Raw genomic sequence first — 17,915 nt, 5'->3', positions numbered from 1 at the left:
GCTTAACCCCTTTTAGGAAACTGGCCAAGTCCGGATGAGCTGATAGACAAATTCTGTTCGCTTCGGCTCTGAAGCAGGAGAGAGCTACCCTTATAATGGCTACACCGAATAATGGTATATAAAATCAGTAAATAAAAATACTTGAATCTTAAGGGAGTTGAGTGACAACCCTTTCTTCATACTGCCCTGTAGAAATTCCAGAATCATGGGAATCTTGATTGTTCATGGGGATATCCCGCGGTCCTCGCACCAGGCTTTGAATATCCTCTAGATTCGTACGTATGCCAGAGATGTTGAGAACTTCCGTGCACAGAACAGGGTGTCAATCACGGCCTTTGAGTAACCGCGCTTCTTCAGGCGAGTCCTCTCAAGGGCCAGACTGTAAGAGAGAATAGAGACGGATCTTCGTGAAGAATCGGGCCCTGCTGGAGAAGGTCCCTGTGTGGAGGTAGGCACAGAGGGCTCCCTGCAAGGAGTCTTTGCAAGTCTGCGTACCATGGGTGTCTTGGCCAATCCGGGGCCATTAGTAGAACTAGTCCCCTGTGGTGTTCTATCCTGCGGATGATCTTGCCCAGTAGAGGCCATGGGGGGGAAGGCGTACAGTAAGTTCTCCTCTGGCCAGGTCTGGACGAGGGCGTCGATTCCTTGGGAGTCTGGCTCTCGTCTGCAGCTAAAGAACCTGGAGACTTGGGCATTGAGAGATGTGGCCAGTAGGTCCATGGCTGGGGTCCCAGGGACAATGGAACCAGGTCAACAGTGCCCATTCCCCCAGGTCCAGGCTTTCTCTGCTGAGCTGAGGAAGTCCGCTGAGACGTTGTCTTTCCCTGCGATGTGGGAGGCAGAGATCCCCTGCAGGTTTACCTCCGGCCATGCCATGAGGGGGTCTATCTACAGAGACACCTGCAGGCTCCTGGTTCCTCCTCGGCGATTGATGTAGGCAACCATTGTAGCATTGTCTGACATCACTCGAATCGCTTGTACTTGGAGCCTGTGGCTGAAACGCAGGCACGCTAGTCTGACTGCTCGAGCTTCCAGGCAGTTTATGTTCCATTCCACCTCTTCCAGGTTCCATTGTCCCTGGGCCGTCAATTCCTGACAGTGGGCTACCCATCCTCGGAGGCTCGCATCTGTGGTGAGCACGATCCAGTTCAGTGAGGATGGGCTTACTCTTCTGCTTAGGTGGTCTTCCTGTAGTCACTACTGAAGCTGAGAACATACCTCTGCTGGTAGATGGAGGCGAATTGAGTAGTCTTGGGACAGTGGGTTCCAGCGTGACAGTAAAGAGCATTGGAGTGGTCGCATGTGAGCCCCTGCCCATGGTACGACCTCCACGGTTGATGCCATGAGCCCGAGGACTTGAAGATAGTCCCATAAGTTGGGGCGCGTAGTGGTCATCAATCCTCATAATTGCTCCATCAGTTTTCTCCTCGGAGGAGGAGAGAGGAAGACCTTATTCTTTTTGGTGTCGAAATGGGCCCCCCGAGTACTTTAAGGACTGAGAGGGCTGCAGACTGCTCTTGACCGTGTTCATGACCCAACCCAGTTCCTGTAGTAGGTTCTTGACTCTGCTGGTCACCTGCAGGCTCTCTTCCGAAGACTTTTCCCTGATCAGCCAGTCGTCCAAGTAAGGGTGTACCAAGATCCCTTCCTTCATCAGTGTTGCCACCACGACACCATAATTTTGGAGAATTTTCTGGGGGCGGTTGCCAGGCCGAAGGTTAGCGCTCGGAAATGGTAATGGTGCCCCAGTACCGCAAAGCGTAGAAAACACTGGTGGTCTTGATGGACTGTGATGTGAAGGTAGGCTTCGGAGAGGTCCAGGGAGGTTAGGAACTCTCCTGGTTGTACTGCCAATATTACGGAGCGGAGAGTCTCCCTTCGGAAGTGTAGTATCCGCAGATGATGGTTGACATTCTTGAGGTCCAAGATAGGTCGGAATGATCCCTCTTTCTTGGGAACAATAAACTAGATGGAATAATGCCCTGTATTTTGCTGGGGTGTAGATATCTGAGTTATAGCCTTCAGACTGAGTAGTCTTGTCAGAGTGGATTTCACTGCCAGTCTCTTGGTGTGGGAGTGGCAGGCTGATAGCATAAATTTGTCCTGAGGGATGCTGCGAAACTCCAGAGAGTAACCTTCTCGAAAGATGTTTAGTACCCATTTGTCTGACATGATTTTGACCCATCGTTGGTAGAAGAGGGAAAGTCGACCCCATATTTCATCTTCCTGTAGATGGGTTGGCCCATTCTCATTGGGAACTCTGTTCGAGCCTGCCCCCGGATCTGTTCCTCTCTTGGTTTGCTGGTTCCAAAAGGACTGGGACCTCCCGTATCCTGTAGGGTTGAAAGCATTGAGAGCTTCTGCCCCTTAGTTCTTCTGGGAGAAGGGTGCTGGGATCTTTTTCCTCTGTCTTCTGGTAGCTGAGGCACTGGAAATTCACCCCACTTGCTGGCTAATTTCTCTAATTCGCTTCCAAAAAGGAGAGATCTCTTAAAGGGCATTCTTGTGAGATTCTCCTTAGAAGTTGCGACTGCAGACCCAGTTCCGCAACCATAACTGCCTTCTGGCCTCCACTAGTGAGGCTACTCCTCTCGCTGAGGTACGCACCAGGTCTGAGCTTGCATCCGTCAGGAAGGCTGCGGCAGGTTCAATCACTTCTCTGGCATACGTTCTGGAATTATCTGCCTCCCTCGAGAGAAGCAAGCAGGAGCGTGCCACCAGCGTGCAACAGGAAGCGATCTGCAGTGTCATTGCTGTTGCGTCGAAGGCTTGCTTAAGAATGGATTCTAATCGCCTATCTTGAGTATCCTTCAATGCCGCCCCTCCCTCAACGGGAATGGTTGTTCGCTTCGAGACGGCGCAGACCATGGCGTCCACTTTCAGGAAACGCAGGCATTCCTTGGTCACTGGTTCCAGAGGGCACAAGGCTTCCAAGGCCCGACCACATTTAAATTTCGCCTCCAGGGTATTCCACTCCAGGTCAGTCAGTTCCTGGATGGCATCCATCCTAGGGAAATAGCATGAGGCCTTACGAAGGGACGCCAAGATGGGGTTCTTCTTTGGTTCTGCCATAGGATCTGTGCCTGGAATCCCCAGAATCTTCAGAGTCTGGGAAACAAGGGCTGGCAATTCATCCCTGTGGAAGAAATGAAGCATGGTTCTGATGGTTCCAAGCCTGGAGGGATGTTCCCTTCCTCCAGAGAGCCACCATCGTCACCTGTGATTTCTGGGTCCCTGTCAGGGAAATTCTTGGTGAGGTAAGGCATGTCTTGAGGCACCCAAGCAGGGCCAGGAAGGTCAGATGCTCCCGGCTGGGGTTCCACCTGGGTCGCAGCCAGGGCTGACTGCTCCTGAACGAAGGCTTGCAGTCCCTGGAAAAATTCCAACCTGGAGAACACCCCTGGGTCCATATTAGCCTCAGGGGGAGTTGGAATAGGGGCCACTGAAATGCCCTCTTGTGGAGAAGACGCCATTTCGAAGTTGCTTAGGTCCGGGGTGCTGTCGTATGGAGTAGTTCCTGACCCATCCTCAGTGAAGGACCAGGCTTGGATGGTTTTCCCTGGGCTTCCTCGCAATGTTGACACAGGCAGGACTCCAGTTCAGGCTGTGTGGCTCTGATGTGGCAGGCTGTGCAAAGGGAGTGCCTTCTGAGCTTCTTTGCCACCGGTGCCATGGTCTCTGTGTGTAGTCGCACAGGTAACACGCCTCGATATGCGCAGTTATGTGCGTGCGCACTTATGCGCGAGGCTGTGCGAGTAGTTATGCGTGCAGCTGTGCATGCGGCTATGTTATAGACGCGCAAGTTGGGCGCTCAGAAGGTCCAGCCTGCCCCGCGCGTACTGACGGTCGAGGAGGGACGATGGCACCAAAGCCCCCTGCGCACAAGATGGCATATCCGAGTGACTCCACGTGTCGGGACCACTGCGCTGAAAGGGGCCTAGCCTAACCAAGGCTGCTCAACCCGATCGGTGTTCCCCTATTTACCTCGCCAGATGGAACGGAGTCGGTACAGCGCGCCGAGTCCGGAGACCTTAGATTAACGTTTCCTGCTTACCTGGTCTCAGCACTTACCGGCCGCGTGCAGGGACGGTCTCCAGCTGCGGGGGGAGAGGGCTTAACCTTCACCACTGCGCTCGGTTATGCACCTGCTGCCTTTCAGCCACTTTAGCGGCTAAGTCCATGCCAGGAGCCGGCTAACGGACCAAGGCACACCTCTGAGGGATCTTGAAATCACCTCAGGAATTCTCAACTGGGAGAGGGACCCTTAGGTATCACTGCAGGAGAGCAGAGCTCGATCCTTTTTTAATGAGTAGGTAATAATTTCTTCTTTTTGCTGCAATTCGCTAACACCGTGCTGTTGTGTGGGTAGCATCCGCATCTGCTAGAAGACTGAGAGATACTGAGGAGCTGAGGTCTCTACAGGGGTATATCTAGGGTGACGTCAGCTTTGAAATCTGACTCAGTCTCCCATCTGTTAGCAGAAGAGCACATAACCCACTGGTCCTGAGTCCATCTGGCTACATGCCAGGAAATCCTGCATTTGTGTGTGTGTACTGAAACACGCACACATAATTTCAGAGTAGAAATATGGAGTCCTTTGTAAACTGTGCGGCTCCCACCTCACAGTTTATAAAATACTAGCATCGACGTCTGCATGTCCATTTCCGTGTGCAGATTGTGCACTGCTGTTCTGAAAGTTTGGTTGTCTCTCTATTTATATCTCTCTCCTAGGGGCTGCGCCTATGCTTACTTCGCTCGCCAACCCCACCAATATATGGGATGTGAGTGGTATGGGGTGGGGGATGTGTATGTGTAGGTGGGTGGGGGCACTGTTTCCCCCTTGCACTCTCCACTTTGTCCTTCTCTCCCTCTCTTCCCTCCATTTGTGTGGGATAGTAGTCATGTAAAAGGCAGGCAGCGAGGGGTAGTAGTGGTGTAGGTATGGGGTGTGTGTGTGTGCCCACTTTCCATCTCACACTCTACACTTTCCCCCTTCCTCCCTCTGTGTGTGTGGGGGGGCACTGATGTGGGAAGGTGGTGTAGGTAGGAAGAAGTGATGAAGGGTTCTGTTGGAACATATAACCCCTGTGCTGAAGGAATTTCATATAAGCCCTGTGATGAAGAAATTGCATTGGCTCTCAATGGGCAAGTCTTGCCTCACAAATCTGCTTCACTTTTTTGAAGGAGTTAATAAACATGTGGATAAAGGTGAACCGGTAGATATAGTATACTTGGATTTTCAGAAGGCGTTTGACAAAGTTCCTCATGAGAGGCTTCTAGGAAAAGTAAAAAGTCATGGGATAGGTGGCGATGTCCTTTCGTGGATTACAAACTGGTTAAAAGACAGGAAACAGAGAGTAGGATTAAATGGGCAATTTTCTCAGTGGAAGGGAGTGGACAGTGGAGTGCCTCAGGGATCTGTATTGGGACCCTTACTGTTCAATATATTTATAAATGATCTGGAAAGAAATACGACGAGTGAGATAATCAAATTTGCAGATGACACAAAATTGTTCAGAGTAGTTAAATCACAAGCAGATTGTGATAAATTGCAGGAAGACCTTGTGAGACTGGAAAATTGGGCATCCAAATGGCAGATGAAATTTAATGTGGATAAGTGCAAGGTGATGCATATAGGGAAAAATAACCCATGCTATAATTACACAATGTTGGGTTCCATATTAGGTGCTACAACTCAAGAAAGAGATCTAGGTGTCATAGTGGATAACACATTGAAATAGTCGGTGCAGTGTGCTGCGGCAGTCAAAAAAGCAAACAGAATGTTGGGAATTATTAGAAAAGGAATGATGAATAAAACGGAAAATGTCATAATGCCTCTGTATCGCTCCATGGTGAGACCGCACCTTGAATACTGTGTACAATTCTGGTCGCCGCATCTCAAAAAAGATATAATTGCGATGGAGAAGGTACAGAGAAGGGCTACCAAAATGATAAAGGGAATGGAACAACTCCCCTATGAGGAAAGACTAAAGAGGTTAGGACTTTTCAGCTTGGAGAAGAGACGACTGAGGGGGGATATGATAGAGGTGTTTAAAATCATGAGAGGTCTAGAACGGGTAGATGTGAATCGGTTATTTACTCTTTCGGATAATAGAAAGACTAGGGGGCACTCCATGAAGTTAGCATGGGGCACGTTTAAAACTAATCGGAGAAAGTTCTTTTTTACTCAACGCACAATTAAACTCTGGAATTTGTTGCCAGAGAATGTGGTTCGTGCAGTTAGTATAGCTGTGTTTAAAAAAGGATTGGATAAGTTCTTGGAGGAGAAGTCCATTACCTGCTATTAAGTTCACTTAGAGAATAGCCACTGCCATTAGCAATGGTTACATGGAATAGACTTAGTTTTTGGGTACTTGCCAGGTTCTTATGGCCTGGATTGGCCACTGTTGGAAACAGGATGCTGGGCTTGATGGACCCTTGGTCTGACCCAGTAGTTCTGGTTCATAAACGATTGTTTGTGGATAAGCCCCTTGCTAAACGGTACCAGTCAGGGCACTGAGATAACAAGATACAGGATTGCTTGTTCTTCCTTCAATAAGGAATTATAGACTATAAGTTACGCACTCTCAGGCATTTTCCTATGCAGCCCCCATTGTATGGAATGCTATGCCAATAAATTAGGAAGGGAACCTCATGTTGAGGTTTTTAGGAAGAAATTAAAAACATTTTTTAAAGGATACTTATCTGTAACTTGTTTTATGATATATTTTATTGTTTTATGCACTATTTTATATGCCTTAATATTTTTATGGGTATTTTACTTTAACCCGTGGTGGACATGATTGGGAAGTTGTGGGCTAGAAAAACTGTTAAATAAATAAATACATACATACAAAAATAGGTGATGGTACCGGTGTAGGGGGTGTGCGTAGGTGGATGGAGGAGGACAGTGTGGGGTGTGGGTACGCTTCCCCCCAACCCCGCACCCTCCACTTTGTTCTGCTCGATCTCTCACATTCTCCACTTCCTCCCCCTCTCCTGTGTATGTATGTGTGTCTGTCTATGGGGGGAGGGGGCGTTGGTAGGTGTGCTACGAGGGTGGAGGATTTGTGAATGGAGCAGGTACGTGAATTTGTGCAGGGATGGAGGAACTGTGGGTGTGAAGGCAACGTGAGGGTGTGGGTGTTGAAAGGAGAGGTGGGGATGGAAAACCCCATCATATTCTCCACTTATCCATCTCCATATTCCCTCTCCTTCCCCTTCCCAACTCCCTCCCCTCACTTCTGTAACAACCCCCCCATCTCCTGTTTAATGCCTCTAACTCATACTTACCCTCCTTCTTCCCTCCCTTCTTTCCATCACATGCCTAGTCTTCCTGCTGCTGGTGGGGCCTGGGAAAACCCACAAACCTTTCTATATTTGTCACCCTTTCTTTTCTCTTCCTCTGCTGGGGTCGCTCTACCCCACCCCGACTGCCATTGCTATCGTGCTGAGTGAGCTGGAAGGAGAGGCAGTGTTGCAGATGGGTTTGCGGCGGTGTGCGTGTATATGGAGTTGTGAGGTGCATTGTGAGTGGTAATGGTGCTGTGAAGAGATGAATGGCTAGAGATGAGTAGGTGTGCGTGTGATGAGTAGGGTGTTGTGTTGTAACTGGGTTTGCAGGGGTGTGCAAGGGTGATGTGTGGTGGTGAGTCATCTTGAGGGGTTGAGTAGGTTAGGGGTGAAAAAGGGAGATGCGGGTGGGGAAGTACATGAGGGTATGCTTTTGTGTTGTGTGGGGAGGGTGAGTCACCAGGGTGGGGAAGTAGGTTTATGGGAGAGGGGCAACCTGTTGCAATAGGGTTTGCGGTGGTGTGGGCAGTTGAATGGGAGTGGAGGTATGGGTTGCGTTATGGGTGGTGGTATCAGTGGTGTGAGGGGACAAATGTGTGGTGATGGTGTACAGCAGGGTGAGAGCTGCAAGTGGCTTTTGGGTGATGCTTGTGGTGTGAATGACTGCAGAGAGGTTGCATGTGGGTGGGGTTTTGGGAAGAGGTGTTTTGGAATATGCATTTGTTGAGAGTGCATGATACCCGTGGTGTGAGGGGGTGAGTGGGTGTTTGAGAGGGTGAATGGTATTAGATGGGGGAAGAGGCATGTTTGTGGGTTGTATGTGGAGGTTGGCATAGAAGGATGTGGGGGTGAGTGAAGAAGTGAGGGCACCCTTTTCTCATTCTACTCCCCACTGTCATCCCTTCTACTATCTTGTCTACTTCCTGACTCTTTCTTCCTCTCTCTTGCACACTCTCTCTGCCCTCTGCCTTCCTCCTCTCTGTTCTCTTGACCATGTGAGCAATTGCTTGTGGCTCAAATTTCACAGCTTTTGTTTGTGGGTTGGTTCTCTGTTTACTGCCTCCCACCCCCTTACATAGAATAATCACCCTGATAGACTAGTAGCCCCCATCCCCCGAATCCCTTGTAGTCTAGTGGTGGCTCACTGTGCTCCCTAGGCTCAGGCTGGTTGAAGTGATGGGGTAAAGGCCAGCTGGTGACATTTTGGAAAACGGTATTTACTTTCCCAGGGCTAGGGGGCACTCCAGGCTGCTTCTAGGCAAGGGGAAGTCTGGGAATGGGGAGGGACCTGGGGAAGGGAGGCCACTAGACTACCAGGGAATAGATTGTGCTTAAGGGGGGGGGGGAGATTTGGGGAATGTGGGTGGGCTGCTACTGGGGGGTGGTGGAGCAGTGGGGTAGACTTTGCTGAAAAGGGGTGGTTTTAGGCATTACTGTGCAACAGCCTGCTATATTTTTAAACATTCTTTTCTTTAAATTTCAGCCACCTTGACAGTTAGTGTACAGGTAGGAAGAAGTCTCACTAGACTCCGGGGGTGAGGTTGGGTGTGGGGATTAACCATGGGGGGGGGGGGGGCAATTAAAAGATAGCATCCTTGGGAGAAAGGATCCACCAATGCATATTTTTCTGCCTTTCCCTCCTAATTTTTTCTTGGGGATTTTTTCTGCTAGAAAAATATCGTGGGGAAACCGTGATGATATTTTCCCAGGGAAGGGCCCAATATCATGGCGATATTTTGCTCCTGTCACAATAAAATATCATGGCATAGTAAACGATCCCCTTAGATTGTACCTACTGAATGTAAGTTGCCTTGAGCTACCAATGAAAAGGCATAACACTAAATATAAATACAATAAGTTGCTTTTTTAAATCAATAGTAACTATGATAATGTTCACATTTTTTCCTATCCATCTGTAAATACGGTATCATCTTGGAAAAATCCCTCACCATAGTGTAATGTGGACACGCATATGTTGTTAAATTCAGGAATACATACTTGGATAAGCTGGCATGCAGTCAGTACAGGCATTACATTGAGGTTCAGCTCTTTCTCCTCCAGAAGCTGCTTGGGTAGGTATTCTTGATGCATCAGAAAACGCTCCTGGCCGGATATATCTTGGATTGAAATTAAAGAAGCTCATCTTGAATATGTCTCAGTTATTTAAGCAATGTATTGTACTTCAAGTCCTGTTATCCAGACTGCAAACTGCTATACCCAACTTATACTTTGGAAGCATAACAGGGTTCTTAAACCTGTGGGTTGAGGAGGTGGGGAGGAGGATGGAGAGATATCAACAACCAGGTAGATTTGGAGTCTTTTACTGCTACTTTGAAATTCAGTTATAAAAGGTGCTCAGTATTGACTGTCTTGATTTATATGTAAGAGATGCTATGTGCGCTTAGATTTTACACTCTGAAGGCCACTTAGTTATAGAGAAAATAGAGAGGCCTCAAAAGGTTTCTGCTTTGTACCAATTGATATGTTTGATGCTTTTCAAACTAGAGTTGACCTTTTAAATTCATTAGAAATTTAAGGACTATAGGCACTTTTTAATATATTTTTGTGAACCAGTTCACGCGTGTGTTAATATTCAGATTATTATATACCGTGCCTGAATGTAATCCACTCTCAAATGCCTGAAAGGCAGAATATAAATCAAATAAAACTATTACTGACAATAATCATCTGCACATTTTGAAACATTATGGTTTATTAAATTAAAGCCATTTTTAAATCTTCATGGTTTTTAATCATATATCTTATTACATGATTTATTAAGTATAGCCATTTTTTAATTTGAACCTTGATTTTTTTTCTCATTATTTCATTCCCTTTTTCACTTTCCCTCACCGAACAACTTAAATAAGAACAGAACATATCTCCATTTTTTTCTCCCAAATCCCATCTTCCAAAATACACACCCCTCTTCTCTTTACCCCGGGTCACGCTGATGCTCTTGCCTTAGAAATCTGTTGTCAATTTTCCAGTTCAATTAATTGCTTTTGCCTGCTTAACCTTTCAACAGTGTCAACCAAGTCAGTTCCTTTACTTGACCTCAGTGTGATATGCTGAACAGCAAGCATGGTACCCCCAAAAAATAAAACCTTGAAATGAAATACATGGAGGATGCAGAAAGAATAACTTTGGACTTCTTTGGACACCATTTGCCATAGAAAATACTCTGAAAGTCAGGTTAAAATCATTTTTCAAGGAGTTTTCATCCTAGCAGGGAGAAATAAATATTTAAGGACACCTTTTTGCTCCCAGTTGAGTGCTATATACTATCTATTTTAAAATTAAACCAAATATTTCAGGATACCAAAAACTACAAATGGCAAACTCAGCTTAAATGAGAGTACAGCTACAATCTTGATAAGTTCCAGGCACACCAGCTCAGGCAAAAGCTAGTCCCCAACAAAAAGGATTTTAGAAAATTTTAATAAGTTTTCATACATTCCATTAGTCTTAACAGTAGTAGTAATAAAGCTTCCTCCTATTTCCATTAGAATATACAGGTATCATATTGGTTAGACTCTGAGTAATAGATAATATACTTATTAAATTACTATTTATTGTAGGGGCTGGGGCATATTCCAATAATCAGAAGTTTTATATATATCTATATATATCTCAAAGTTGCAAGTATTTTGCATGAACAATCAATTTTCTGCTTGTGCCAAGTTTAAAGTTTGTGGAAGAACTCCTGCAAATTCCACAACTCTAAAGAAAATATTGGGAAAAATAATCCACAAAATTATGTAAATTTGGTTACTCAATTCTGAAACAGTACAAGTTTATCCAGGGCATAAATTTGTTACTAGGCAAAATTTTATACAAAGTATTTGTGCCTACTAAAAGCATAATATTACATTTGGCTACATTAAAGGACATAGCATTTAGTTTTTATGACAAAGTGTCAAGGAAAGAAAAGTGATAGGGGAAAAACCAGAAGCAATTTCTTTTTATTATTTCCAATGTATCTATTTTAATGAAAAAAATTGGGCGTCACCATTCAGGAAAAGTATCTAGGCATCATAATGGATAATATTTTGAAATCCTTTGCTCAGCAGCCAAGAAAGCAAATAGAATGCAAGGAATAATTAGGAGAATAATTAGGAAGAATGGAGAATAAAACAGAGAATATCATAATGCCTTTGTATCGCTTCAATATTGTGTGCAGTTCTGGTCACCACATCTCAAAAAAGATATAGCAGAATTAGAAAAGGTAGACAGACGACCAAAATGATAAAGGGGATGGAACGATTCCCCTATGAAGACAGGCTAAAGAGGTTAGGACTTTTTAGTTTGGAAAAGAGATGGCTGAGGGGATATATGATAGAGGTTTATAAAATAATGAGTAGAGCAGAAAGGGTAAATGTGAATCAATTGTTTACTCTTTCAAAAAGTACAAAGACTAGGGGACATTCAATAAAGTTACTAGGTGATACATTTAAGCCAAATAGGAGAAACTATTTTTTTTTTACTCAACACATAATTAAAGTCTGGAATTCATTGCTGGAGGATGTGGTAAAGGCTGTTAGTGCAGTTGGGTTTAAAAAAGGTTTAGACAAGTTCCTGGAAGTAAAGTCCGTAAACCATTAAGGTGGACTTGGGGAAAACTATTGCTTATCCCTGGGATAAGCAGCATGAAATCTATTAAACTTCTGGGATCCTATAGGGTACTTGTGACCTGAATTGGCCACTGCTGGAAACAGAATACTGGACTTGATGGACCTTTGGTCTCACCCAATATGACAAAATGTATGTTCTTAACTAAATGAAAAGGAAATGTATTTATTTATTTATTTAAAGGCTTTTCTATGCAGACATTTGTAAGACACATCATGCCGGCTTACAATGAACTGATAAGAGGAAATACAGAGAACAAAAAACCAAATCGTAGATAAAAAACAAAGAAGTAATTCAAATGGGAAATAAATGCAGAGAACAAAAACCAAATCGTAGATAACAAAACAAAGAAGTAATTCAAGAAGGGAAATAAATACAAAGGGGCAGTATGCAACAGATATTTGAAGGGCTAGGAGAGCAAAAGGCAGAGATGTGGGGGGGGGGAAAACTTTGTATAGTCGATACACTGATATCTTAACTAGGAAGTCGTGGGTCGTGGAGTACCAAGCTGGATTCAAGGAGGGAAAGTAGCGTACCGGGGAATCAGGGAAAGGTAAGGTGGGGAGGCGCAGGGGAGGAGGTGCGGAGGCTAGCTGTGTAGGATCAGTAAAGAACTGTTATAGTAAAAGGTCTATGTTATGTTTGTGTCGGGGTAGGCTTGCTTGAAGAGCCACATTTTGACTCCTTTTTTGAATTTGGTGAGAGACGGCTCTATACGGAGGGGGGCGGGGAGGGAGTTCCAGAGGGAGGTACCAGCTATGGAGAAAGCCCTTTCTCTGGTGAAGGACAGATGCGCAGACTTGAGGGAGGGGGTGTGTAAGGTGCCAGCATGGGCACTTCTTGTGGGGAGGTTCGATGGCATTTCTTCGAGCCAGGTGTAGTTGAATTTGTGTAGTGAGCAATGAAGAATGGTCAAGGCTTTGTATTGAGATCGGAAGGCGATAGGTAGCCAGTGCAGTAGAATGAAAAGTTAGTAGAAAATAAAACCACCTGTGATTCTGGAAGTAATTATTGGATAAAACAGAGAAATAATGAAATATCACCTGTTGGAGAAAATAACTAAAGAAAGCAGAAGTGCTTAACTGTAACAAGTATTCTCCAAAGTCAGCAGGCTGTTCTAAGTGGATAATAAATGTTTTTAAATAAATAAATGTCAGTCCTCACACATGGATGACATCAGATGAAACCCAGCATGGAACTTTTACCTGAAAGTTTCTAGAAACTCTGAGCATTCCCTGCTGGGAATGTTCAATATGCTATACTGGCCATATGAGAAACCTTTCAATTTATGGTTAACTTAATTATGGAGAAGCCAACTCCAAGAGGTGGGGGTGGGGGGCAAGTTTCTTGAGGACTGACATCCTTCTGTTCTCGAACAGGTAAGCAACTCTGTTTTCTCCAAGGACAAGCAGGATGGTAGTCCTCATAGATTAGGGATACCTAGATACAGATTGCTCTGAATGAAAAAGGAAAACAAAACCTAAACAGTGCCAATGGGTAAGTTAAGCAGGGAGTAATTTTTACATTTTCAGACTTTTTGTAGGGCAGCCCGGAACAAAAATTAATATATATTAATGCCTGACTCTCAAGCAATCTCCATCGCCCGTTCCTTATTCCAATATTGTAAATATGTGTATTATAATGTTAATTAGTTTATAATTTTTAATTTTATCCGATATGAACAAATCTATAATTGCTAGATCGTATAGATTGTTGCTAATTTAATGTTCATTGTAAACTGAGGTGATGTTTCCCAACGTGCCGCAGTTTATAAAAAGCCCTTAAATAAATAAATAAACAAACAAAAATAACAGGTCTGGTGTGTGTGGGGGGCGGGGGGGGGGGGGGGGAGGAGATGGCAAAGAGATTCCACATAACAGTCTGAACCTACTCTTGCATAAGGAGTCCCGGTCCAAACAATAATGTGATGTAAATGTGTGGAAGAATTCCATGCTGCAGCCTTACAGATACCCTCCATGACCAACATTGCCATGTACCACAAGTTATCCACCTAAATGGCAAGTTTTGGATACTCCCTTTGCTTATCTGGCTGAAAGTTAGCTGGATAAGTCATTATCTGGTTAAGATTTAGCTGAATAAGAAAGGGGAGTGTTGGGAGCGTTCCAGGGAAAATGCTGACCCAGGATCTTGAATCGTAGGAATCTCTGGTGAGCGTTGCGAATCGGGATGTGTAGACAAGCCTCGGTGAGATCCAAGGAGGCAAGGAACTCTCCATTTCGAACCACTGCGATGACCGTTCAAAGTGTTTCCATTTGAAAACGGGGCACCTCCAAGCAGCGAGTCACCTTCTGCAGGTCCAGGATGGGTCGGAAAGTGACCTCCTTTTTGGGAACCACGAAATAGAGTTCCGTCCCCTCCCTCGTTCCTCGGACGGCACGGGGACAATTGCCATCAGGGACAGCAATCTTTGTAGAGTGTCTTCTACCGCGGCTTGCTTGTTGCAGGAAACACATTGTGATTTCAAAAAGGCCGGCATGAGAGGCCGAAAAAATTCTAAGGTGTAACCTTCTTTTACTACCTCCAACACCCAGCGATCGGTGGTGATCCTGGCCCACTCCTCGTTAAATTGGGACAACTTGCCCCCGATCAGAATGTTAGGAATTATTAGGAAGTGTATTTACCTCCATGGCAGAGTTTCTCTGGGGGAGCAGTGCCCTACGACTTGCTGGTTGTCACTTCTCATCACTTCTTTCAGGCCTCATCTCCCTCACAAGAGTTAGTCTTCCTCCGGTGGCCATATTAGATTCGAGCTGGCAGGGCGTCATGATCAATTATCACCCTGTGGTGCAAAAAGAAGCACCTCGGCTTCCCCAATGTTTCTCCTGGCGTTTAAGTTTCGTGAGGTGGTTCTATTTCCTCACAGTTCACCATGAGAGCTTGTTGCATGGGGAATGGCACCCGGAGCCCGAGCTCATGCAGCCTTCAGAATCCATCGCATCATGTGACCCCCCCCCCCGGTGTATATGTTCTTTAGGTCGAGGGAGTATAGCCATTCCCCTTTTTACAAAAGAGGGATCAAGGTGATCAGGGAAACCATCTTGAACTTTTCTCTTTTTAGAAACTTGTTCAAGGCCCTTAGTTCTAGGATGGGGCAGAGTCGTCCTGTTCTCTTTGGAATCAGGAAGTACCTGGAGTAAAATCTCCGCCCTCGGTGGTACGGGCTTGACCGCTCCGGCCATTAAGAGGGATGAGAGCTCCGCTTGTAGTATATCTACTGATGTGCCTCCAGCTGCCAACATGGGCATGGAGAGCAATTTGCCGGGATACACAATAGATTCAATTGGTACCCTGGGCGATGGACAGAATCCACTGGTCCGAGGTTACACTGGGCCACTGGTTTGTGAAGAACCACAGCCTGCCTCCAACCAGAGGGTCCATCATGCCGGGTATGGGCAACTGGCTTATGCTCCCAATGGCCCAGTCAAAACCCTGGCCTCAAAGTTGACTGAGGAACTTGCTGGGGTTTGGGGGCTTTCTGCTATTTGGAATGGCTGTGGAAGTCCTGGTGGTGTTGACAGGAGTGAAGAGGCAGAGAATAGTACTTCCTTGGCCCTGGCCTTCTGGATGAGGAGCATGGGTCCAGAGTATTGGACTGCGAAGATCAAGTCCTCAGGTGGGGGACTTCCTTCACTCATCTGGAGGAGAAGGGTCTGATGGGAGACCATCAGTCCTTGGAGGACTCTTTCAGATCATCCCCCCAGGGTGTCATTGGGACGCTCATCCTCACGATATGCTACAAGGGATGGGGGCCCTAGTTGCTTGGCCTTCATCCACAGGTGCAGGTACTGGTAGAATTGGATTGGGGGGGGGGGGGGGGGGGCTATAGACCTCAGCATCTCTGCTGGCCTCAGTGGAGCTTCCTCCTCAGAGGAACCGGCAACAACCACCATATCAGTTAGGGGAGGCCTCAGTGCCCTGCCGGGTACCAATGCTGTCTCGGGAACTGACACCAATTGTGTCGGTAATGCACTGGAGAAGAGATGGCTGAGAGTAGATATGATATAGGGCTATAAAATCTTGAATGGGATGAAGGTTTAAATAGGGAATGAATGGAGCAGTAGCCTTGTGGAGTGGAGGAATAGCCTTGTGGTTAGAGCATAGGGCTGTGAATCAGGGAAGCGAAGTGCTGCTCTTTGTGACCTTGGGCAAGTCATTTCACCCTCCATTGCCTCAGGTACAAACTTAGCACCTAATTTACTAAAGCGTTTTTCTCATTCTGTGTCTATGGGAAAAATGCTTAGTAAATCAGGCCCTTAAATTATAATCCCTCTGGGGATAGGAAAGTATCTGCAGTACCTGAATGCAATCCACTTTGAAGTGGCTGAAAGGTGGAATATTAATCAAATGAAAACAACAAATAAATAAAGGAATGTTTATTTATTCTTTCAAATAATACTAGGTCTAAGAGACATTCCAGGTAGCTAATACTGCATTTTGTTTAAAATGTGCTAAGTTTTTTTTCACAAATGAAATTGTGGAATTTGTTACTAGAGGATGTGTTGAAAGCAATAGCCGAGTTCAAAAAGGGTTTAGACAAGTTCCTGGAGAAAAAAATCCATAAAGTATTATTAGCCATATAGATTTCATAAATCCATTCTTTATCCCTGGTTATCAGCAAGAAAGACTGAAATCTATTCTTTGGGATCCTGATGAGTGCTTGTGACCTGGATTGGCCACTGTCAGAGACAGGATGCTGTGCTTGATGGACCTATGGTCTGACCCAGTATGTATCTTATGTGATAAAACAGAAACATGTTTTTTCCTTTACTGTTACCGTTACCTAATGAAATTTTGCAATGAATGCCATGGTGGGCTACAGGAAAGGAATACCATGGCCTGCATGATAAGTAGAAAAACAAAAACGTATAATATGATTGCAGATGAAGATCTTAAAAGCCATCTAGTCACAATCCATTTAGTCTGCCCAATTTCAATCCTGGTTAAATGGTATAGACCACAGTTGGGTTTTTTTTTTACTTTTCCTCCATATCTTTGCAACAAGGGTTCCTCTGTGTTTCTCTCCTCTCCTCTTATTTACTTAAATTCTGTCACAGTTTCTGCATCTACCACTACTCCATACATTCACCACCCTTTTTATGAAGAATTTTTTTTCCTGATGATGCACATGAGCCTAACCCCTTGGAGTCTCATGTGGTAACATCTTGGTCTAGACCAGCGATTCTCAACCGGTGTGTCGCAACACCAGTGTGTCGCCAAGCACCGGCAGATGTGTCGTGGCTCCCGGTGTCCCACTGCCCCACTTGTGCTTCCCTTCTCCCCTGGAGCAGACTGGCCAATGCAGTTGATAGGGGAGTGCCACCACTGGAGGCCGGGCTGGTGGGCCGAAGAGCGGAGATATTGGACAGGCCGGAGGCAGCTGAAGTGTGGACAGACGCTGCAAGCCGCCGTTGGAGGTCAGGCCGGCGGCAGCTGAAGTGAGGAGAGACGCTGAGCACTGCTGTCGGAGGCCAGGCCAGGGGTGGCTGAAGAGCGGAGGCCAGGCTTATTGGGCCAAGCAATGAGAAGAGGCTCCACGTGAGCATGTGTGTGTGTGAGTGGCAGCTTTGTGTGCCTGTGGTAGAATGGGTGCCTGGGTGCGTGAGTGAGAGCTTGTGTGCGTGTGGTAGAATGGGTGCGTGAGTGGCAGCTTTGTGGGTGTGTGGTAGAATGGGAGCAAGAGCATTTGTGTGTGATTAAGAGCTTGTATGTAAGTGAGAGAGCATGTGTATGATTGAGACAGACAGACTGGTCAGGGACATGACTGGTGTGTGTATGTGTGTGTGAGACAGAGACTGGTCAGGGAGGTGACTGGTCTGTGTGAGACAGAATGTGTATGAGTAACTGGTTGTGGGACCTAAGGAAGAGGAAGTTGAGGACAGAGCTTCAGCAGCCACTGCTGCTTCTGGTGTGTACTATTGGCCTGCAAAGGAAAGGAGTAGGAGAGTTGCTGGAGAGGGTAAATAAAGGTG

The 17,915-nt window shown here is 45.9% G+C and overlaps 1 protein-coding gene and 1 long non-coding RNA gene across 6 annotated transcripts in view; one reads left to right on the top strand and one right to left on the bottom strand.

Annotated features, from left to right (window-relative positions):
- The window catches only part of NUP133 (nucleoporin 133), a 271,938-nt gene that overhangs the window by 37,374 nt on the left and 216,649 nt on the right, over window positions 1-17,915 (bottom strand). The window contains exon 22 of the mRNA XM_029594184.1: window positions 9,292-9,410. Within this exon, the coding sequence (XP_029450044.1) occupies window positions 9,292-9,410 (119 nt within the window). The remainder of the gene's footprint in view (window positions 1-9,291; window positions 9,411-17,915) is intronic.
- LOC115087249 overlaps window positions 1-17,915 on the top strand; it is a 221,397-nt gene that overhangs the window by 39,355 nt on the left and 164,127 nt on the right. The gene's annotated exons all lie outside the window — the stretch shown is intronic.

This window comes from Rhinatrema bivittatum, chromosome 3, assembly GCF_901001135.1.
Source record: "Rhinatrema bivittatum chromosome 3, aRhiBiv1.1, whole genome shotgun sequence".
Classification (NCBI taxonomy): domain Eukaryota; kingdom Metazoa; phylum Chordata; class Amphibia; order Gymnophiona; family Rhinatrematidae; genus Rhinatrema; species Rhinatrema bivittatum.
This window is presented reverse-complemented; position numbering and strand designations above follow the sequence as displayed.